Here is a 23355-nt window from a genome sequence, read left to right as displayed (position 1 = left end):
AATGGTTGTGAGCCACCATGTGGTTGCTGGGAATTGAACTCAGGACCTCTGGAAGAGCAGTCAGTGCCCTTAACTTCTGAGCCATCTCTCCAGCCTTATACTTCTTATTTTATTTGTTCACATTTTACTTAGGCTTTTTGCTTCATGGTTTGAATTGATTTATGGTTTCCTCTTACTGTTACAGTCTGGCTTTGGTTTCAAGATATGTTGGGAGAATGCTTTGAGTGGCTTTCTATCTCTTCTTATTTTCTTAAACAGCTAACACAATATGAGAGCCTATGCTCTCCCAAGGTTCTCTTCTCTTTTCTAATCTCTGATGTTGACATTGTGTGTGCTACTTTCCTAGGTTGAAATGAGGGCACTTTCTTTCTGGTTTATGATGTGAGTGTATGTGTATATGTGGGCAGTGCCCTCAGAGGCCAGAAGAGGGCACCAGATCCCCTGGAATCCCAGTTAGAGGCTGTCTCGTGCTGCTTGAAGTAGATGCTAGGAACCAAATTTCAGCCCTCTGTAACAGCAGCAAGTGCTCTTAGCCAATGAGCCAGCCCCGCTTATTTATTTATTTGTTTCTTTGTTCCTCCCTCCCCAGTTTCTCTGTTTGTCTTTCTGTCTTCTGTCTGTCTTTCTGTTTCATTTCTTGAGATGAAGTTAAACTCTGTGGACCAGTCCGGCCTGAAACTTACTGGGTAGTCCAGGATGGCTTCAACTTTATGGTGGTCCTCCTGCCTCCTGCTGTCCTGAAATTCATTATGTAGACCAGGCTGTCCTTGAAATTACAGAGATCCATCTGCCTCTGCCTCCAAATAACTGGGATTAAAGGCATTTGCCACCATGCCCAGCCCAAGTTACTGATAGTTGTAAGCCACCATATGGATGCTGGGAACAGAACCCAGGTCCTCGACCAGGAGGTGATGGCACATACCTTTAATGCCAGCATTTGAGAGGCAAAAGCAGGCAGATTTCTACGAGTTTGAGGCCAGCCTGGTCTACAGATCAAGTTCCAGGACATCAAAGGTTACACAGAGAAACCCTGTTTTGAAAATTAAGGAAAGAAAGAAAAGAAAACAAAATAAAATAAAATAAAACCAAAACCAACCAACCAACCAAACAAACAAACAAACAAACAAAAGAAACCCAGGACCTCTGGAAGAGCAGCAAGTGCTCTTAACCACCCAGTCTTCTCTCTAGCCCTTGCTTACTGTTTATATCTTTTGATGAACACTAGCCATCCTCTTCATCAGAATATATTCACCAGTGTACAGGATATACGCAGGAGTAGAGTTGTCGTGACAGGAAGTCTCTGCATGTTTGACTTTAGTAGACAGGATCAAAGGACGTTTCTAGGTGGCTGTACATCTTTAACCCCCACCAGCGATGTGTTGGAGTTCTGTCGCTCTACATCCTCCCCAAGATTTACTATTGTCTATCATTTGAGTCTTAGCCACATTTGGGGGTGGGGCAAGGCAGGAGATACCAACTACAAATATTGGAGTCAAGAGTAAATAGACTGCCAGACAGTGGAGGCAGAGGCAGGCGGATCTCTGAGTTCAAGGCCAGCCTGGTCTACAAAGTGAGCTCCAGGTGTGTGCTGTTAACCACCAAAGGAAGCCAGGACAGGAACTGAGACAGGGCAGGATTTTGGAGCTGATGCAGGGGTCATGGAAGCCATGGAAGAGTGCTGCTTACTGGCTTGCTCAGCCTGCTTTCTTGTACTACACCAGGAACCACTACAAATGGGCTGGCCTCTTCTGCATTGATATTTAATTGAGACAATGCCTTACATCTGGATCTTACAGAGGCATTGTCTCAATTAAGGTTCCTTCCTTTCAGCTAACTCTAGTATGTCAGGTCGACAACACAATGTGACACACACACACACACACACACACACACACACACACACACACACACACACACACACACACACACACACACACTACTGGCCAGAAAAGGAGTAAAGATTCACAATTCGCTTTAGGAGAATCCTAAATTAAATAAAGAAGCTAAAAGCTTGGTCTGGTGGCTCATGCCTCTAATCCTATCACTCGAGAGGCAGGAGGGTTGCTATGAGTTAAGATGCTGCCCTGGGCTACACAGTAAAACACGGTGTATAAAGAAACGGACAGGGACGCGGAAGCAGATAGTCGGAGAGGCAGAGAGACCACGACTCTCTTGACAGCTGGAGAAGCTTAGCACGGCGTAATGAGCAGAGGCAATTTCCCTCATTAATCCAGTTAATTAAGAAAAAAATAATGTCCCAGACACTGTGTATTAACTTTGCATGGGTTATTGGTATTTCATTTAAACAGGTACTGTTACTATTTTCATTTTGTAAACCAAGAAACCATTTGTAAAACCAAGAAATAGTTTTTTTGAAGTAGTTTTTGTGAAATTGAATTTCCAATGTTACAGAGGTCTCTTTGGGCTTTCTTTTCATTGTCCGGGATACAACAGAGCGAAATAGAAGGCAAAAGTCAGAAAGAAGCAGCGCACCACCACGCGCGCACTCCTGGGAACACAGCACAGCAGCGACTCCGCGAGCCCAGTAGCTTTCACAACACTAGGTTACCACCCGGCTCCTTTTTGTCTACCCACCGACCGGAAGTGTTTCTGACGGTCGCGTTTCTACAACGCACAGCCGGAAGTTTCTGTCCTTGGGTTTGCAGAGATACATAAAAGCTGATGTGCGGGTTGCACCTGCCCCACTCAGGTGTGGATCCTGGGGTCTAGTGAAGCAGGGAGGACGGTGAGATCGTAAGGGACACCAACGCGGGAAGGCGGAGAACACAAGCAGAACCCAGACCCGGTTTGGACCTTTCTCCTCACGGCCCGCCTCTTCCCCTGACCCAGCTTGGAGCTTGAGTGGCGGGGGACCCCGCCCCCGCCTGACGGTAACAGTCTCTCTGCAGGTACTGACTCTTGACCTCGGGGTGCTCCCTCACCTCTCAGGCGTGATGGCTACGGGCGCGGATGTACGGGACATTCTGGAGCTCGGGGGTCCAGAGGGAGATGCCTCTTCAGGGACCATCAGCAAGAAGGATATTATCAACCCCGATAAGGTAGCAAGGGACATTTGAGGGCGTTGAAGTAACGGTGAAGGCGTTAGGGAATGAATGGGGAAGGTGACGCCAGAAGAGAGATGGTGGAAGAGATAATTCCACCATCATAAAAAAAAATGGTAAAAGAGCCACAGTGGAACAAAAGGTGTGCCATCCTTAATGTGGTGAAGGGGATAGGACACTGGGAGGTGGCGGGGACCAAGACATGAGAGGACCAAGGGGGTGTGACACTTGAAAGTTGTTGAGAAGAGAGATCAAGACATTATGGCAGCCTTGAGGCGGGAGGAGGATTTTCTTCTCTGGTGGGTCAGGGCGCCATTCCGTTGAGGTGAGGGGGGGCGGGGCGGGGGAGGGGAACAACTTGCTGGAACAGGGTAGCGATTCTCCTGTGAGTGAGCCACTGTGACTTTATGTCAGCATTTATTTGCTCAGAGATTGTGCTGGCTAAAAAAATGTTCAGGTAAGAGTAGGTCTAGGCTGTCCCTTCTTCCCTGTGGCTTTCTTTCCAGAAAAAGTCAAAGAAGTCCTCAGAGACACTGACCTTCAAGAGGCCCGAGGGCATGCACCGGGAGGTCTATGCATTGCTTTATTCTGACAAAAAGCAAGTATTGGAGTCCCAAGTCCCCTGAGTAGGACCCTAGCTTGCCCCGCATATCCCTGCCGTCCTGTTTTTCTTCCACTTCTTTCCCCAGCCTGTGTCCCCAGCCAGGGCTCCTTCTGCAGGGCAGCTCAGTGCGTTGCCCCAGTACCTGACTTCCTTGTTCGGGGTGGACTGAGCTTCTTGGGCCTAAGCGGTTCTTCACACACCCGAGCCTAACCTTTCACCTCCGTTACCTCCACCGACAGGGATGCACCCCCATTACTACCCAGTGACACTGGTCAGGGGTATCGCACAGTGAAGGCTAAATTGGGGTCCAAGAAGGTTCGGCCTTGGAAGTGGATGCCTTTTACCAACCCAGCTCGAAAGGACGGCGCCATGTTTTTCCACTGGCGACGAGCAGCGGAGGAGGGCAAGGACTACCCTTTTGCCAGGTTCAACAAGGTGAGCTGTCGACAGACACAAGCCACTTGTACGAAGTTGTCAGGCTCCCGGAAGTTGGCTCCAGGATGTGCTCAGTGCCAGCCGCAGCTGCCCACTCAGGTCTAGGTCAGGTGCCGTGGACCTCTTCTGTCCTTCCCTGTCTCTGCTGTGGCCCTTCAGGTGTTGCTGCTCCTCAGAGCTGTGTCCTGCGTACCTTTCTCTTCTCCTCATTTAGCCCTTTCGCTTCAGTTACTCCCTACAGACCAATGCCCCCATCCCAGAAGCTCTGGTTTCCTAACAGCCTTTCCTGAGTCTCCCAGGCGTGGCTCACATCAGTGGTACCTTCAAGCAGAACTCGCAGTCCTTCCTCTATCCCTACTCAGTGACAGGGACCGTTCTACACGGTTGTCTGTATTACAAACCTGGGACTTATTGACTTAGTCCTCTCTCTTAGCGGCCAACAATAGGACAGAGAAGAGGAAGAGGATGGCATAAATGTAAAGGAATGAATCGAATTCTTTCACATGTGCGCTGCAATAGGTGATATTTGGATGTGACGTGAGATTAACAGTGCATTTATAGGTGTAGGAGAGACCTTTTTATTATTTATTTAGTATGTGTGCCTGCACGTGTCAGCAGATCAGAGGACAGCCTGTGAGAGCTCTTTCTCTCCTCTAACTACATGGGCCCTAGGGACCAAACTCAGGCTGTCTGCCCTTCTGAGCCACCTTGCCAGCCCCAAAGGCTCTCTGGGAAGGTGGTATTTAAACTAGACCTTGTGATGTGTCTAATCATTGAGACTGAGTTCTGCTAATTCTATGTCTATTACCAATCAAATCTCTGCCTGTGCTGTTCATCCCTTTTGCTAGCACCCTAAACCAAGATCAGTTGGGGTTTTTTTTTTGTTGTTGTTGTTGTTTGTCTAGATTACCTTATCGAAAGTAAGACCTTTTCCAGTCTCCTGTAGCCACTGAAAGGAAGAGCTAGAGTAGGCCAGGCTTGGCCAGCCCACAACTAAGGCACTGTACAGTGTGGCTCAGAACAGTGTAGAATTAGAGCTTAAAACAACCAGGGGCTCAAACTCAGGCTCTTCTCAGCCCGATGTATCTCGTTGTGCCTGGACGCCCTCTCTTGGATGGCTTAGAGGCTTCCTCAGACTGAGCATAGCCAAGTGTGACTCTGTGACCCATGCCAAACCAGAGTTCCCTCCGTCCCACCACCATTCCTCGGACCCTCAGGCCCAGTTGATGGAGACGCTAGAGACACGAGGTTGATGAGGCTTAGTGACGACGAGCGGGGAGGGCTTGGGCGAGACACACATGCTAAGATAAAAGAACACTCCCTTTGTATTTAGTAGTTACTGCTCCAGCCTGTTGAAACCTAAACATCGAGAACAAAACTAAATCAGAGTGTCTGTCCTTAAAAACAAAAATGTCATGTTGACAGAGGACTATGGATACAATTGCAGTCTGGTAGGAGAGAAGCTATTCAGAGGGCTGGAAGATTATGGAAGTTTCCATGATGATGTTATTAGGTGGTGCAGTGATTTTTTTTTTCCTCTCCTCATGCAGGAGGAACACAGTGAAGAAAAATATAAAAAGAATTTGAGGGCCCAGCGGCTCCTGCAGCTAGGCCTATGGCCAAGTTTGATCCCTGGGTCCCAAATGGTGGAAGGAGAGAACACTGTGAAATGTTGTCCTCTGACCTCCAGATACACTCTCCCTACACACCCAAAACCACAGTGTCATTTAAGAGTTAAAGAGAATTTGAAAGGCTCATGTGTGTCGGGTGCTCTGGGTGTTCCCATACTGATAAAGCCTGAAGCTCCATGGAGGGTGATGATGGGGGAGCTGTGGCTCAGTCAGTCAACAGTGAGCATGCCAGGGTAGCCCTTGGCAACCTCCCCAAAGGGAGGAGCCACCCACAGATTTTAAAGTAGACTCCTGTCAGCATTGGAAGAGTTTTGGAAAGGTCTGGATGATTACAAGGTCAAGAGTGAACTCAGAGTTCAGTCGCTTCCTGTTCTTCCTCTCCAGTTTGCTCCTCTGGAGCGACTCTCTCAGTGACTCTGGCTCTGCTCTTGCTCAGGCAGTGCCGATGGTGGCACCCTCCTTGGCCCTTCATGCCCAATCCCAGGATTCCCTGTTTCTCCAGTCGCCGGGCCTGCGCCTTCGCTGCTGCTTTAGTCTGCGCTTATGGCTTCTCACCTCCGCCACTGCTGCAGTTGGCTGTTTAGTTTCCTACTCTTCTCACCCCAGCACCTTCTCTGCTGTCAGGCAATCTTAGATCAGAAACAGGGCCTTAGTTTCTGTGTGTGAGTGTTTTGTCTGTATGTGTCTGCACCACACGGGCACAGCGCCCAGGGAGGCCAGAAGAGGAAGTTGGACCCACTGGACCTGTCAATGGTTGTAAGCCGCCATGTGGGTGCTGGGGATGGAACCCAAGTCTAGAAACAGGACTTTTAATCGCTTTGAAAGTAGCCATATTGGATCTTGTCACGCTTGGGTGAATTCTAAGCTCCCAGAAGGATGCACTCCCTGTAGCAGCTGGTTCTACTGCTCCCTTCAGGCTCCTCTCAGCTGTTCCCACCTGGTGCAGGAGCCAGGCCTACACACTAAGGTCTTTTCCCTCGTGTCCCGCGTGTCTTGTCCCCTCTATCTTCCCTCACTATTCACTTCTATTTAACCTTAAGCTGCAGCTTGGTCTGCACACTTGTAGTCCCAGCACTTGGGAGGTGGAGGCAGGAGGATGAGGAGATCAGGATCAGCCTCAGGTATATACTGTCAGGGCCAATCTGGGCTACAAAACAGCACAGGGCTCGAGAGCTGACTCAGTGATTAAGAGTGCTTACCGCTCTTCTTAGGAGCCAGAGCGGGCAGCTCACGGCCACCTCAAATTCCAGCTTCTTCTGAACATCAATGCCTTCTTCTGGTCTGTATAATAAGCGCGCACACGCGCGCGCGCACACACACACACACACACTAAAAACAACAGCAAAACAATCAAAGTAAAAAATATTGGCTTAATTTACCTTTGCTCTGAGCAGCTCTGTACCCAGTGTTACTTGTTATACCCTTGTTATATGTATTATCAAACTTACCACATAGTACCACATTTTTTCCCAGTTGGATTGTTGGACTTTAGAGGTGACCCATGTCAGCACTGTGTCCCCAGCATAAACCTAGCAGGCTCATGATAAGTATTTGTTGAATGAATGAACTGATTGTCTTCTTGAATTGATTTGAGAACAAGATTGGCCTGAAGTTTGGAGCATTTTAAAATTAAATGAAATTATCTGCTTGTGGTGGCGCACGCCTTTAATCTCAGCACGTGGGAGGCAGAGGTGGGCGGATCTCTGTGAGTTGGAGTCCAGCCTGGTCTACAGAGCGAGTTCTAGTTCAGCCACAGCTGGGCAGTGAGAACCTGTCTGATGCTCCCGCTCTCTCCCCCCTCATCCCCCCCCCACGTTAGTAGGAGGACGTGCAGCTAAGTGTGGGAAATCAGAGAAATTCTCCCCAGAGATGATGCCTAAGAGGTCAAGAAATATAGAATTAAGAATAAAGTTGAGTGCTGGAGAGACGGCTCAGTGGTGAAGAGCACTGGCTGCTCTTCCAGAGGATCCAGGTTCAATTCCCAGTGCCCAAATGACAGCTTACAACTGTCTGTAACTCCAATCCCAGGGGATCCGAGGCTCTCATGCAGATATACATGCAGGCAAAACACTAATGTACATAAAGTAAAAATAAGCTATTTTTAAAAAAGTCATTTAGGCTGGAGTTTGGGTCTTCAAGGGCTTAGTGGCCGCAGGAGGCCAGGCCCCAGGTTCTTTGATGTGCAGTGGCTCTATAGTGTGCTGAGCCCTAACAGTGTGAAATGAACTGGTTAAGCCTTGCCCTTGAGTTTATGAGTTATCTAGAAGGCACTTATCTTAGAGGTTGATCTAGAACAATTCTTTCCCTAGGAGCTGGCAAAATCTTTTTCTCTTTGTAGCCCAGCAGAGACTAAGATCTAGGATTTTAAGAGAACACAATGAACGTTTATATTACATTAATGTGCACACAGTTGTGACGTATCAAAGTGCTTCTCTGTTTCCGTTCTTACTGTAGACCAGTTTGTGTTGGTCTCCCCATGACTAGCATGGTACGCATCTTGTCTGCAGATGGACAGTTGATTGGAAGAGAACTGAAGGCAGGCCTGAGTGGGAAAGTGGCTTTGTTTCTCTAATGTAGGCCAGTGATAGTGCTGTGCTAGTCTGAATGGGTTGTAGCCATGGAGATAGATGTGGATTCTGGAGGTAAAGCCACACACTCAGTAAAATGTAGGAATTAGAAGACGCTTCCCAGTGCCAGGTGTGGTGGTGTGTGCCTGTAATCCCAGTACTTGGGAGACTGAGGCAGGAGGACTGCTGTGAGTTAGAGCCAGTCTGGCCTCCACAGAGTATTGGCTGCCTAGGCCACTTACCAAGGCTGCGTCAACAACAAAACAAAACAAAAAAAAGACCACCACCAACCAACCAACCGAGACTCTGACGCTGGCTGTGGTGACAGTGGCTGAGGTCTGGACTGGAGCTGTTTGATGAATAGGGATGAATGCAGTATCGAGCATGGTAAGGTTGGCGATGTGTGACCTCTGGTAGGAAGTGCCCAAGAGGCAGCTGGGAAGAGCCGGCTGTGCTTTTTAATTCATGAGAAGCTTCCTGTTCTAGCCTAGCACTGACACCTTCCTGTATCTCTGACCTATTGCCCAGCTTGTGATGATGCTAAGAACTCTGAGAGAGACCTAGGGTGGGAGGAGGTATGTGGCCAGGAGAGGAAGGGGCCTTGGCAGTAGGATTCTCTGGAGATGCCCAACTTTGAAGAGTTCTGACATTCGCAAGTCCCACTGTCACCACTGGGTGGCAGTAGTACTTCAGACAAGAGGTGCATGGCCTAGGGGCTCTGGGCCTTTCTCAGTCAGATGGGTTTGTGACTCCAGAATGGACCCTTGGGTGCCATAGAAGTACTTACCAGTCGGGCAGGAGCATGTGGCCCATTCCCAAAGATGGTGAGTTGTCCTGAAGTGAATCAGGCAGGCCACTGACCTCTGGCCAATCATACTGACTCTTTCCTTCCTACAGGCTGCCCCTGCAGGGGTACAGGGGTGGGTAATTAACAGGAAGGGTTGTAATCACATGGACAGCCTGCTTGGATGTATGACAAAGGAGTGCAGTCCCCATGTCTTTGTGCCAGTAGACGGTACAGGTGCCTGTGTACTCAGAGCAGGAGTACCAACTCTACCTTCATGATGATGCCTGGACTAAGGCGGAGACTGACCACCTCTTCGACCTCAGCCGCCGGTTTGATCTGCGCTTTGTAGTCATTCATGATCGGTACGACCACCAGCAGTTCAAGGTGAGCTGATGTGCACTTGCGTCAGTGCCCAGCCCTCGCACCATCCCTTCCACGTGCTCCTTACTGTTCACCCCATGTGTCTTGATCCTCAGAAGCGCTCTGTGGAGGACCTGAAGGAGAGGTACTACCACATCTGTGCCAAGCTTGCCAATGTGAGGGCTGTGCCAGGCACAGATCTCAAAATACCAGTGTTTGATGCCGGGCATGAGAGACGGCGGAAGGAGCAGCTGGAGCGGCTTTACAATCGGACCCCAGAGCAGGTCGCATAACCACCTCTTTCTTCCCTTTGCCTCCCCACCCTCTGTGCTCAGCTCTCTCCCCCAGGCCCCCTCCTTCCCTCTGGTTCCCTCATAGGTAACCTAGTGTCCCTTCAGCCCCTTGACAGCCCTGTTTTGCTTTCATAGGTGGCAGAGGAGGAATATCTGCTGCAGGAGCTGCGTAAGATCGAGGCCCGGAAAAAGGAGCGGGAGAAACGCAGCCAAGACCTGCAGAAGCTGATCACAGCCGCAGACACCACTGCCGAGCAGCGGCGCACAGAACGCAAGGCCCCCAAGAAGAAGCTACCCCAGAAGAAGGAGGCTGAGAAGCCGGTATGGAGGCTGACCCAGCAAGTTCAGGGTGGGCAGGGATCCTCTGGCACAGGGTCCCCACTTCAGTGGGCATTTTGAGAGTACCCTAAGCCACTGGGTGGCTGGGCCACCCCTTGTAACACCTAAGGCTCTGTAACTCTTCCCTCAGGCTGTTCCTGAGACTGCAGGCATCAAGTTTCCAGATTTTAAGTCAGCAGGTGTCACACTGCGGAGCCAGCGGGTGAGTTATGTCATTCAATGTTTGGGCCCTGGGTTCCAAATGGCCTACTGGTACAGCTGCTAAATCTAGAGCAGTGGGAGGCCGGCTACGGAGAGTGGCCTTGTCAGGCCCTCGTGGCAAGGCCAAGCTGGGGTTGTCTTTCCTGTTCTCCACCTCTCAGCTAGTTCCATGTTCGCCCCAGATACTGCCAGAGGTTGATGTGCCTTGCTGCCTTTAACCCCCTCCCCTCCTCCTAAGTCTCATCCCTAGGGGTGGAGAACTTAGCTGACTTTGACTTGGTCACTGCAGATGAAGCTGCCTAGCTCTGTGGGTCAGAAGAAGATCAAGGCGCTGGAGCAGATGCTGCTGGAACTTGGTGTGGGTGAGTGATGCTGAGTCCCATGGCGTACCTCCCTCTCCCAAGGGCTATGCAAGGGGAAGAGTTAATGCTGCAGGCCTTCAACTAGTCTGGCTTTACCTCGTCTGCAGAGCTGAGCCCTACCCCCACAGAAGAGCTGGTGCATATGTTCAACGAGTTGCGGAGTGACCTGGTGTTACTCTACGAGCTCAAGCAGGCCTGTGCCAACTGTGAATACGAGCTCCAGATGCTGCGGCACCGGCATGAGGCCCTGGCTCGGGCAGGCGTGCTGGGGGGCCCTGCCACACCAGCAGTGGGACCGGCCCCAGCCTCTGCTGAGCCAGCAGGGGCTGAATCTGGACTTGGTCTTGACCCCACCAAGGACACTATCATTGATGTAGTGGGTGCGCCCCTGACACCTAATTCGGTAAGAGCCTGGACAGGCTTATGGGGAGCATGCCCTGGCTCTGCAGGAGAACACTTACGCTTACAGACCCCACTCCCTCCAGTGCCTTCAAGGGAATGAATGGTTGCTACTGGGAGGGGAGAGGCTGGCGATGGCAGTGGGTTGACTATTGGGCCACTTCTCTGAAAATGACAGACGGTAAGCCTTGAGTCAGACCTCAGAGGCCACTAACCTCAACGCTTTCTGTCTCTTCAGCGGAAACGGCGGGAATCTGCCTCCAGCTCATCTTCTGTGAAGAAAGCCAAGAAACCCTGAGGGGCCGTCAGGGTTGGTGGGATGGCGTAAATAGAGCTGTGAAGCTGGACTGGGCTGACGTTATTTCCTCAGCTCTTCATATCCCTGGCTGGGGTGACAGGCTGATAGATCCATCGCCACAGTGAGTCCCTGAAGGCTTGCTTGGAACGCCCACATTCAGGCCCTTAGCCACCTTTCTGTTGCCTAGACCTTGAACACCTGTGGTTTTCTATTTAAGATGGCCTTGCACACAGCAGGGGCCTCAGATACCAGTAGCTTTGGCAGGTCCTTGTGCTCCAGACAGTCCCCTCCCAGCCTGTGCATCTTTAGTGAAGGCAGCACTGCCCATGTGCTGATGGCTTTGTATGGAGTGAAGCCTGGGCCATCAGCATAGCGACAGCCTTACACGCAGGACGGCTCTACACACACTAGGACCTTGTTTCCCCAACTTTATTCAGTGGCACGTTCACAGCAGGGATGGGGGTGGACACAAGGGGCCTGATCTGTCCTGGAGCCCTGGGGGCACCACACACCATGCACTATGGATGGGAGGGAGCACAGGGGGGGCTTGGTGGCCCCAGCAGAGGCCTGTGTACCAGGGAGAAGGCAGTGAGTACCTGGGTTCCCCCTAGCCCAGGCCCATAATGGCAGGGGCTAATACTGGGCTGAGACTGAGGAGTAGGAGTAGGGTGGGGCACTAAGTGTCTGCTCCAGAGGAGCCAAGTGGCCAAGCCCTCACACAGGGCACAAGCCTGTAGGGCAGCTGGGGGACACTCTGGGCGCAGAGCTGTGCCACTCTCCCTTTTCCCTCTAGTGAGGGAGAGGAGGGAGGATTCTGATTTGGGCCAAGTAGCTACCCGGTCCTGCCCCATCCCGTCCTCTGCCAATCAGAAGGGCTTTGATGTCTGCTTGAAGATGAAGCCTCGGTACGCCAATGTCTTCATGATGTTGGCAATGTTCTTGCAGTCATCTAGAGGGAAGAGAAGAAAGACATTTAGACAGGGCCAGATTCAGGAGCCCAGGCCTGAGGAAGAGGACATCTCTGGCCTTCATGGGTTGGGCTGGGTAATTCTGGGCCTGCAGGAAGCCTGGACTCTATGCTTCTCAGTCCCATAATTCATGCTGGAAATTGGCCGCTGTGTCCCATCCCAGCCCCAGCGGTGATGTATGGGCGCCGTCGCAGTAAGAAAAAGGCAGAGTAAATGTGTAATTTCTCCCTTGACGGCCCCTGGCCGCTGGGCGATCCTTCTTGTTGCTGCGGCGTGGGGACGGCCTGTCCGCCACACTCCGTCTTCCCGCCACCCTCCTTGATGTCTCCATTTCATTACTGTGTGGCCATTTATCACACCCACGGCCAGGGTGACTTTGTCGGCACTTGTGTGTATGGGGGAACTGTGGCCCAGGCCATACTCAACTGGTGACAACGTACAAGACTTGGCATGGCTGTGCCAGAACCCTAGGAAACACCTGTCCTGTATACCTGTCCCATGTCGCTTCAGACAGGCCGGGGAAGGCACTGGTTTATGTGCTATCAGCCCTACCAGACACCTGAATCCTGCCTCCATCCCAGTAGGCTGGCAGCTGGTAACCCTTTGGGATCTTGTCTCTGCTCCAATGCCAGGTTGAATCACCTGTTTGTGTCAGACCATATCAGTCTCTGTGGTACTGGCCCCTGAGAAACTCCATGCTATAAGCTATGGAGGTAGCCTGGAGGCTGCAGGGACTCCGGGGGACTTGGCCAGGGCAGGACTTGCTCCACCACTAGATTCAAGAAGGGCAGCTGTTAGGAGCTTGTCCTACTAGAGCAGCAGTTCCCTCAGCCTGTGGGTCAAGACCCCTTTGGGGTCGAATGACCCTTTCACAGGGGTCACATCATATCCTGTATACTCAATATTTACATTACAATTCATAAGTAGCAACTTAATAATTGTATGGTTGGGGGCAACCACAACCTGAACTGTATTGAAGGGTTGCAGTATTAGGAAAGTTGAGAGCTATTACACTAGAAGAAGCTTAGCACAGAAACTGCCCATCTTCCTGGGTTTTTTGTTCAGCTTCCCAGAGCAGTCCCCACCTGTCTCCTACCTCCCTTCCTTGTCCCTGGGCCCTAGCTTCATTTCATGGATGCTGCGATGCACAAGTGCCACACAGTGACGGGGTGGTGGGGTCAGGAGGCCTCAGAATCTTTTCCTTCCATCGAGCCTCCATGCTTGCCCTCATCAAGACCTTGACCTAGGAAAGGGGACCCCTGTACCCCCAGAGCTAAGACAAAGTCTCATTAGCCAAGCGTCTAGAGCAAGCCAATCATGAGATCCTATCTTAGAAGTGTTCAGTACATATGTACCTACAGTGGGCAGAGGTGTGGGGAATTGACACTGTTTCTCCAGGGACTCAGGAAACCAAGAGGGCTGCTCTGAGGCAGAATGGGGAGAAGACAGATGGGTGGGTAGTGGCGGCCATGGCAACTCCAGACATGACCCATCCCCATGGTTTATGGGCCGGACACGCATCCCGCTCAGCTGAGGCCCTGTCATTTGTCTCCCTTAGTGGGTACGCCAGTGCTGTGGGGGTAGAGGGAGGGTATGACAGGAGGAGCTAGGCAGTTGACAGGAATACGACAGGAATACACCTAGGGAGTTGTGGGGCTAGATGCAGTGATGGCATTGCTGGGGGGCGGTGTGTGTGACCTGGCATAGAGGGATAGTCTTCCCAAATAAACCTAGCCCTGTCAGGGCACCTCAAATCCTTCCTGTCTCCAGCACTCTGGAGACCATGGCTGTTGTGCATATTAAGAATAAGTCCCCTCGTTATCTGCAATTACCCAGCGGCCACACACCTCATTTCTTCTAGCAGAAAAGAAAATTAGTTTTCTATTGACTTCATCTGGCTCCTCCCTTACTGCTGGACGAATCACTCAATCTGCCTCCCCTAGCCTAAGTCAATGTCCTCGCCTAGACCTTAGGCCACAGTGAGCAAGTGCCGATTGACCTGTGCCAAGGAGGTGCCGGCACACCTCAGTCTTGCTCTCTTCCATGCCACACATGGCACAACTCCACCCAAATGATGAGCTCTGGCTGCTCCTCGAGGCTGCCCTCCCCAGTCAGGACCTTCCTCTCCAGTCCCCCCACAAACTCAAATCTTCAAATAGTTCTCTCCAGATAAACAGAATCAAAACACCCCCAATACTGAATATTCCCCCCAGGTTTTGTCTTCTTCTTCATGCATTCTTGACATCAGCATATGGCATTGTATGTAAATCACTCAAAACTCCCAAGAGGTCAACATCTCACACTGGCCAGATCTAACCAGGTGTGAAACCTGTTTCCTCAGGCTGTAATTCAGTGGTTCTCAACCTGTGGGTCACAACCACAGGAAACCACCTATTTCAGAGGGCCTTAGGGACTGATACAGTCTTTAGTAGCAAACTTACAGTATGAGGTAGCAATGGCATAGACTTGTGGCTCTGGGGAAGGGGGAGGTCACCACAACATAAGGAACTGTATTAAAGAGCTGCAGCACTAGGAAGGCTGAGAACCACTGCTAACCAAATGCTTCCGTTCCCCAGAAGCCTATGAGCCCACACCCAGTAATTCTGCTTAGATTAAAACAGTCCAGCCTGTCCCTTAGCACCACCCTCTTACAGCCAACATGATCTTTTTTTCCCACAAATCTGATCATGTCCTTCCCTCTTTAAATCCCTTTGGTGGTTCTTTCTACCTTCTATTTAAAGTTTTTGTGGTCGAGTCCTGGTGGTCCGGAACTCAGACATCTGTTTGTTTCTGCCTCTCAGTAAAGTCTGTACATACACACACGTGCATTTTAACTGTGTGGATGGAGATCATAGGACAGTTGTGGAAAGTGGTTCTCTCCTTCTGAGTGGGTCCCAGGCATCTAGCTCAGGTCAGTAGGCATGGTGGCAGGCACAGTTACACGCACACAGTGAGCCACCTTGCTCAGCCTGTACTTCCCCCATTTCCTCTGAATGGTTCTGGGACCTAAACCTAAGGTGGTGTACATGCAAGGTAACCACTCTACCACTATGCTGCATCCTCAGCCCCACCCCACCCCCACCCCCAGACAGGGTCTCAAACTTAACTATAGATGAGGATAACTTTAACCTTCAACTCCTGGTCCTCCTGCTTCTACCTTGAGTGCTATGGTTACAGGTACGTGTCACCATGCAAAGCTATCAACCCCTTTTTTACTTTTTGAGACGAGGTCTCATTAAGTCAGCAAGGGAGGTTTGAACTCCCTGAATAACCTAGGCAGTTCTGCATCACAGACTTCCTGCTTCAGCTTTTGCTGTAGCTGGGACTACAGGTCAGTGTGACCAGGCTGACAGAGCTTTAATGGGACTCGGTCTAGGCAAAACTCCATCTCTGCTGCTCCTGGCCGCACCCCTCTAACCTACCCCAAATTTCTGCACTACGATCTTAAGGAGCGCTTACCCTTTTCTGAAGATGTCAAAGCATGCTCTGGAGTCAAGAGAACCCATTCCAGTCTGAATTCCTGCAGATACTGTATTGTGTGAAAATTTGCCAAGTGCTTCACTTCTCTAGGCCCCAGGTTCCCCACTAGGGGTGAGAAGAGCCACACCATCACAATCAACACTGAACAAGGTGCCACCACCTGCATGCTGGGCATCGGGATGACCCAATGGTGAGAAAGTGTGTGATAAAGTGTGCATGGCTTAGATGACAGACTGGTTGATACACATGGTGAAACTAATTGTCCTTCAGCACAGACTCACTTTTGAACCTGTTTACAGCAGATCCCGAGGTCTAATTTGTGGTGATTGGCTTACTATTATGGAGACCCAAAGGGACGATGAGCCTTTCCCCAGGTCAACTTGCAAGTTGGCAGTTACAGACTGCAAGGTTGGGGCTCTTTCCCCAACTAGAGACATTTTTGTTGTGGCTTTAATTACATTTATTTACTTGTGTATAGGTAGGTGTTCAGAGGACAACTTGCGGCGTGGGGGGGCTTTCTCTCCTTCCACCATGTGGGTTCCTGGGGTAGGGAAGGGTGAAACAGACTTGAGCTCTGAGACCATTTGGGTTAGCTGGCAGCTTTGCCGTTTTAGCATCTTTTCAGAGCTAATCAGACCAGCTCAAGGGTGCTATGACATGGATAGTGGGTGCTGTGTGGTGTCCATAATGGAGGCCTCTTTGCCTTCAAGTTCTAGAAAGCTAGCCACATAAGCTTGACAACTTTTTCTTTTTGGAAGAACATTAATAGTCTTAGAAACACTTTGATGTTGACAAGACTAGAATGGAAGGGTGACAGCTACATAAGCTGTCTCCTAGGGGGCATGAGCGGGGCAAGCAAGGAAAGCTAAGTCTGTTAGGTATCTCCAGAGTCGACAGAGCTGCGTGGGACAGCTGCTGCTGCTGCTGCTGCTGCTGGGATGGCAGCTGAGTTCTCTCGGACACCGAAAGAACCCACCCAAGCCGGCACTGCATACTTGTTAGTTACACTGGTCTGGGAACAAGACTAGAGGATAGGAAGTGAGTCCCAGGGCAGGTGATTGCAACGAGCCAGGAAGACCTTCATAAGGAAGGGGTCCAAGAAACCTTGGAAAGTAAGCCAAGGGTTTTATTCATGCGCTCACTTCCTTCAGCGAGTGCCAACCTGCTCTGTGTGCTGGGTGTGCATGGGCCACACTGGGTCTGAGGTTGCCCAAGACTAGCTCCCTGTTCTTGCAGAGCTCAGAGACAGCCCCATTAGAGGTGCAGTCTATGAAAAACGGAAAACTATCTGCCTCATTCTGAAGCTCAGGAACAGACTCCCAGAAGAACAAAGCTATGCATGCAGAGTTTGGAGGGAGCTAGCGCAGAAAGTTAAGATTACGGTGAAGAGGCACACAACGGGAAGTGATCTGTGGGGTGTCAGTAGTAATTTCACCAAGTGACTGAGGCCGTGACAAGGTATGAATAGGTGCTCAAGCCAGCAGGGACTGACTAGAGGAAACGAAGGAACCCAGATGCCAATCTAAGGAGTTCAAGATTCCGGCAGCACTGTGGAGAGACTAATACATTTAAGGAATAGAATGACAAGACCAGATCTGGATTCCAAATTTGTCATCGTAAAATGTGAGGACAGGACTGAGGGCAGAATCATCACTGAGCAGATTAAACTATGGCTCACACCTGAGAGGCTGACCCCACAGCTAGGCTTGTGGTGGGGGTATGTTGACCGTGAAGACAAGACTAGAGGCAAGAGAGACTTGAAGAAATAAAATTTTAAGCCAGGCATGGTGGCAACACACCTTTAATCCCAGTACTTGAGAGGCACAGACAGTCGGATCGCTGTGAGTTCAAGGCCAGTCTGGTCTACAAAGTAAGTCAGGACAGCCAAGGCTACACAGAGAAACCCTGTCTCAAAAAGCCAAAATTCAAACCAAACAAAAAGCCAGGAGTGCTAGTCTATGTCTGCAATTCTAATATTAGAGAAGCAGAGATGGGAGGACCCTCAGGCTGGCTGGCCCACCAGTCTAGCTTAATTAGGAGAGTTTGGGGTTCAGTGAGAGACCCTGCCTCAAACAATGGGGTGGAGAATGACACCCAATATCAAGCTCACATGTGTATACCACCTCCTACAAAAACCCAGAAAAAAACTTATCCTATATTTTCAACCATATTTATTTTATTATCATTTATTATGATGATGATGTTTAATTTTTAAGATTTATTTTATGTATATGGGTGTTTTGCTTTCATGTATGTCTGTGTACCACAGATACGCAGTGCCTGTTGGAGGCCAGAAGAGAATGTTAGATTTCCTGTAGTTAGTCAGTTTGGGGTGCTGGGAACTAAACCTGGCTTCTCTGGAAGAGCAGCTGTGGATTTTAAGAGCTCAGCCATCTCTCCAGCCCATTATTTGGATTTTTGAGACAGGGTGTCACTATGTAGACCAAGGTGGTCTTGTACTCATAGAGATCTACCTGCTTCTACCTTCTGAGTTCTGGGATTAAAGGTGTGCACCACCATTCCTGCTTTAGCTGTATTTTTTACTTCGCTGTTTTATCTGTCTGAAATTAAATTTTTGTGTGTGGAAAGAAAGAGCTCTAGGGGCTGGAGAGATGGCTCAGAGATTAAGAACACTGCCTGCTCTTCCGGAGGGCTTGAGTTCAATTCCCAGCAACCACATGGTGGCTCACAACCATCTATAATGTGATCTGATGCCCTCTTCTGGCCTGCAGGTGTACACACAGGCAGAGTACAGTATACATAATAATAAATCTTAAAAAAAAAAAAAAGAAATAACTCTAACTTTAATATTTTCTGATGCAGAACTCACTGGTCAACATGGACCAAACCGTTCTCTCTTTCTGTAATGAAATGACACCTCTACCATCATATCTGCAGCACTGTTGGAACCAGTAAAAAGAACAACCCTGAAACGACTGAGGGAGACGTAGTAATTCCAGGACAGCCAGAGGTACATGCTGAGGCCTTGTCTCGGAGAAGAAAGGAAAAAGAAGCCTGTGTCAAACTTGTGACATTATTAATGAGGCTAAGAGGTAGTGTGGTCAAAGGAGCCTGCAGACAATGTCAAGGCCCACCACGGCAGCTCAGTCTCCTGTCTTCACCCTGCCTAGCAATCTCCCCGGGGACTGGGAAGGGATGGAGCCTGTGCCCATGGAGCAGAGGCCAGCAAAGCTGGGGTGGCAAGGATGGGTGGGGCAAAGAAGCTGCAAGGAGTAGTATCTGTGCTTAACAAAGAGGAGACCAGCTGGGCGGTGGTGGCGCACGCCTTTAATCCCAGCACTCGGGAGGCAGAGGCAGGCGGATCGCTGTGAGTTCAAGGCCAGCCTGGTCCACAAAGTTAGTCCAGGACAGGCAAGGCTACACAGAGAAACCTTGTCTCGAAAAACCAAACCAAACCAAACCAAAACCAAAACAAACAAACAAAAAAAACAAAGAGGAGACCACAAGAACTCTGAGCGCTGATGTCTTAGAATCTCACTGACCTTGTGCACACATCTACCTGGATACCCAGCAGCAATCGTGTCCTGAGCAAAAGTGCTGTGGGTTACCTAGGCCAATCTGAAAGGACTGCCGGACTAAGTGCTGTCCCAACCCAACATGGTCCACGCACTAGAAAACACTTATCTCAAGTTCAGATTTGACTGTTCCTCTGTATTTTGAGACAGGACCTCTCTATATAGTCCTAGCTGTCCTGGAACTCACTCTGTAGGCCAGGCTGGCCTCAAGCTCACAGAGCTCCTCCCGCCTTTGGCTCCTGAGTGCCAGGATTAAAGGCATGAGCCACCATGCCTGGCTGCTCTACATTTTTATTCATTAAGTTTGGCAACTCTATGATGGGGGCCAGCAAGCACAGTGTTCAACATCATAAGATAGCTCAATGGGGGCTAAACAGTGATTTTGAATTTAAACAGCAGAAAACTCTATGTATTCTGAGATTCTGAGTTTGGTCCAAACTCAACTACTTATAACGGAACTTAAGCAAGTTTCTGAACTTTTCTGTGTCTTTGTTTTTTTCTCTATAATGGAAAGAATAATTATAGCAACTACTTCTCTTAAAGGATTATTTAAAAGGTGGAATGAATTATCTGTGAATATTTTAAAATGTCTGTTAGTGATCAGTTATTCCAATATTGTTATTCTAAAATTAACATCCGATACTCATCTGTACCCCTTGGATCAGCCTTGGTCCAGTCTCCTGGCCCCGCCCCCATTCGTGGCCACCTTGGCCTACATGACACTTTTTCCAGACGTACACTCCCTCTCTCCCCACTTAGTACTTACAGCTTCTAACCCGCCCCTAGACAGGGTCCTCACAGCCTCAACTCTAAAGCGACTCCTCCTTCCGGCCCCTCCCTCTTTCACCCTCCACCCCACAGAGGTGCCTGGAGGGGCCACAGGGCTGATGGTGAAGGATGATGGTGGTTCTACAATAAGGGGAAAAGGCAATTTCATCTTGATTAGCAGGCGATTTCTCTCTCTGTAATAAGCGTGCTCCAAATAATTAGCGTGTTTTACGTAATAATGAAATTACAGAAATGCAGTCCACTTATTCAAACAACTCACCATTACCATATTTTTAAATATTAGACTTAATTAGAGTTTATCACTTCAGAGAAGTATGCGGACCGAAGATGTTTTTAAAAAAATCCTCATAAAGTGTTTATTAAGCGCTGGTAAAGCTAGGATAATGATGTGTTTGGAAATTAAGGCAATCAAACACTTACCGCCGCTCCTGGAGGCCGGGCATGGAAATGAGGCCATTACACGCCCATTACCCGCCAGCTCACAGCCACTTGGGGGGTGAGGGGAGGATGTGCCTGGCCGAGAGGGCATGGTGCCCGGAAATGCCTCTGCCAACTGCCCAGAGATGCCTGACCAGTAAGCACAGCATCAGCCCCTCAGTTACTTACACCACATTTGGCTGTCATGAGCCCAACTCAGACTTGGCCAAGCCAAATGACTGGATTGATCCCAAATGCCAAAGGAGACAGCTCTGGTCTGACCAACTCTGATCCAGACTCCCAGGCCTGGCAAGACACGTCAGCTCCATTCACACCCAATGTAGAATGGGGACAGAAGCCAGGTCAGGCAGCCAGAGAGGTCCAAGTGAGGAGGTAGGGCTGGATCCCACTTGCTGGCTCCAGTCTCTGCTGAGGAAGTGGCAGGCCTCGTCCAAGTCTAGGCCACACAAGAAGGGGTCACTGGAGTGGCGGGAGGATGCTGGGGAACTGAGTTTGCATCTAAAGAGGACAACCTTTTGAAAACAGGGCCCCGGTCAGGGAAAGCAAGGACAGAGGTGGTAGGGGAGTGGGGCTGTAGGCTTCAGACCCCATTTGTCCCAGTGAATAACTAATTCCAGAATTTATAGTGCTGGGTTTTTGTTCTGTGGCCATTTATATCTGTGAGGGGAGGAAATGAAGAGGCAGCACGGACGCCACATCTTTCTGTGTTATTGCTTGTCTGCCATTTGCAAATCATTATTAATTGTGGGCCCTGGTGGCAGGACGGGTGGGGGCCTGGCTGGGTACATCCACATAGCTCTTCATCAAGGACCCCAGCCGCTGCCCCAGAGAGCCAATTACCCCGCCCTGATTGGGATCAGATAAAGAGGGAATTTTTACAAATTAGGGAATAAATAGAATTTCCACACAGGGCGCGGGCAGGACCTGAGAGGCTATAATGAAAAACCATCCGTCACCATCAGCATGGCCTGGGCATGGAGCCCCAGCACTCCCTCCCTGTGGGTCCTCCCTGACGTTCAGGGAACTGAGCAGGCAGGTCTGAGAACACCCTAGCCCTCCTAGGGCCTGCAGGAAAGAATTCCCTGGAGGTGGGGGATACCATACGCTGGAAAGGCCCAGGCCTTGGCTCAGGTGCTGTCTCTCTCTCTCTGCTTGCCTACCCTCAGGGTCTCGGGAAGGAGACCTACAGTCCCAAGAAAGGCTAAAGTTGGGAACTACAGGGCCAAGAATACATCCCTGTCCCCATAGCCATGGCAGCCCTAGGGCAGAGCCCCAGCCCAGCCCCCTGGACCACTCAGCCTGGGCTCCCATTAGTGCTCCTCCCCTTGGATCATTAAATATGTATATCTTATTACACGCCTTGTTAGAGTATCGAGCTCTATTGACTGATGATAAATCCTGAGCCTCGTCCTGGCCGTAAATTTATCTGGAGATGATGAAGACTCAATAATCTAGTCAGGCAGATAATATCATCGGGCCTTAAAAAAGATCATTACATTATATGTCAGAATTAAAAGTGAAATACGCTGTAGTAACAGGGCGCTGCTCCGGCCATTACCACAGATGCCCGCCTCCCCAGGTCGTTCGTAGCCCAGGTGGAAGGGCTGAGCCACCAGGGACTGCTACAGCTAAAAGTGGCAGAGCACATAGACAACCCATGGCCAAACCTGAGGTCAGAAGGAAAGAGCTGGCTGTCTAGAACAGTTGGACAGATCTAACATACACAACGAAGGCCCTATCCCTGAGGATGGATCCGTCATTTGGGGCCTTCAGTTGCTCTTAACAGGAGAATGTCAGCATATCCTCACTTCAAGAGAGCCTCGAAGGCCCAGGGCAGATCCTTCCCAAAATGGAGGCACTGAGAAGTCAGGCTACTCACACTGTCCTAGACAGAGGGCCTGGAGTTCCAGGTCCAGGCATGTGTCAACAACAGCCTAGCTGGGGCCTCCTTGTGAGGAAGTACTGTCACTCCACCTCGGGCCGCTTCCTTCCTAAGTGGCCTGCTGCCCAGCTCCCATCCTGATCCGAGACAATGTGCTGTCAGTCTCTCACCTTAGAATATTTCTATTGTCCCTCTTTGCTACCCATTTCTATATTGATAAATTTGACCTTTGAAGTATCCCACTGTTCTCTCCTTTGGCATAATTCAGACCTCCCTAGACTAACCACAATGTATACATTTTCTTTCACTTAGCTGGAACCATCTGCACTCCTACCCTCTCCGTGTGCACCATCTTCCTGCGCCTCTGGCCTATGCATCACCGTGCCATCCTAGCAGAGGCCACTGCTCCCTAATGTGGCAGGGCCAATAGTACCCGACTAGAGCTACTTTTGGTGAACCTACGACCTTTGCCAGTCACTAGGTTTGAGGTGGGCAAGTGTTCTGGCTTCTGAAACACAGAGGCAAAGAGAAACATGAAACATCTTTGAATTCTGCTAGACGTTTCCACAGCTACACATACTGTCTGGGATTGCAGAGGCCTACAGGGGCGTTAGCTGTGGCGCCTGCTGACTAACAGAAAAATGGAAACATTTCTGCATCTTGGAGGACAATCCTGGGGGGCTGGATCAGTCAGCCTGACAATCACCTCACCTCTACGTTCCTTGCATTATATGATAAATGCCCCTTATTACTAAATATGTTTTAGAGCAGATAGCCAATGGCCTATCTTGTTCTTGTAGCCGAAGGCACACAGCCATAGTTAGTCCTCACTGTCAACTTGACTGGATTTGGGATGGCCTAAAGGACACACCTCTGAGCATATAGTGCTTTTTGAGAAGTTTAACTAAAAGGGAAGGCGCCTGC

At 50.0% G+C, this 23355-nt stretch overlaps 2 protein-coding genes across 10 annotated transcripts in view; one reads left to right on the top strand and one right to left on the bottom strand.

Annotated features, from left to right (window-relative positions):
- Positions 1-2596: 2596 nt before the first annotated feature.
- Positions 2597-11387, top strand: DMAP1 (DNA methyltransferase 1 associated protein 1). Of its 2 annotated transcripts, none has more exons than XM_084786611.1 (11): positions 2597-2710; positions 2910-3059; positions 3569-3660; positions 3906-4101; positions 9312-9470; positions 9563-9730; positions 9875-10060; positions 10209-10280; positions 10569-10641; positions 10749-11044; positions 11279-11387. In XM_084786611.1, the coding sequence occupies exons 2-11, from the start codon at positions 2955-2957 to the stop codon at positions 11336-11338; spliced, it is 1407 nt and encodes a 468-aa protein (XP_084642737.1). In that variant the 5' UTR covers positions 2597-2710; positions 2910-2954; the 3' UTR covers positions 11339-11387. The 2 variants fall into 2 exon arrangements, with proteins under 2 accessions (XP_084642737.1, XP_084642736.1); XM_084786610.1 differs by having other exon boundaries at positions 2627-2806.
- Positions 11388-11752: 365 nt separating this feature from the next.
- The window catches only part of ERI3 (ERI1 exoribonuclease family member 3), a 129827-nt gene continuing 118224 nt past the window's right edge, over positions 11753-23355 (bottom strand). For all 8 annotated transcript variants that reach the window (XM_084786639.1, XM_084786640.1, XM_084786641.1 and 5 more), the window contains one exon: positions 11753-12287. In XM_084786639.1, coding sequence (XP_084642765.1) covers positions 12205-12287 — 83 coding nt within the window. In that variant the 3' untranslated portion in view covers positions 11753-12204. The remainder of the gene's footprint in view (positions 12288-23355) is intronic.

This window comes from Acomys minous (genome assembly GCF_964271855.1).
Source record: "Acomys minous genome assembly, chromosome: 6".
In the NCBI taxonomy this organism is placed as follows: Eukaryota; Metazoa; Chordata; class Mammalia; order Rodentia; family Muridae; genus Acomys; species Acomys minous.
The sequence above is the reverse complement of the archived record's forward strand: the minus strand, read 5'-3'. Positions and strand labels throughout refer to the sequence as shown.

Coding starts and splice junctions, on each gene's coding strand:
- DMAP1 (XM_084786611.1), top strand. CDS start 2,955: ATGGCTACGGGCGCGGATGTACGGGACATTCTGGAGCTCGGGGGTCCA. Junction 9,731..9,874: donor ACAATCGGACCCCAGAGCAG/GTCGCATAACCA, acceptor TTGCTTTCATAG/GTGGCAGAGGAGGAATATCT. Junction 10,281..10,568: donor TCACACTGCGGAGCCAGCGG/GTGAGTTATGTC, acceptor TGGTCACTGCAG/ATGAAGCTGCCTAGCTCTGT.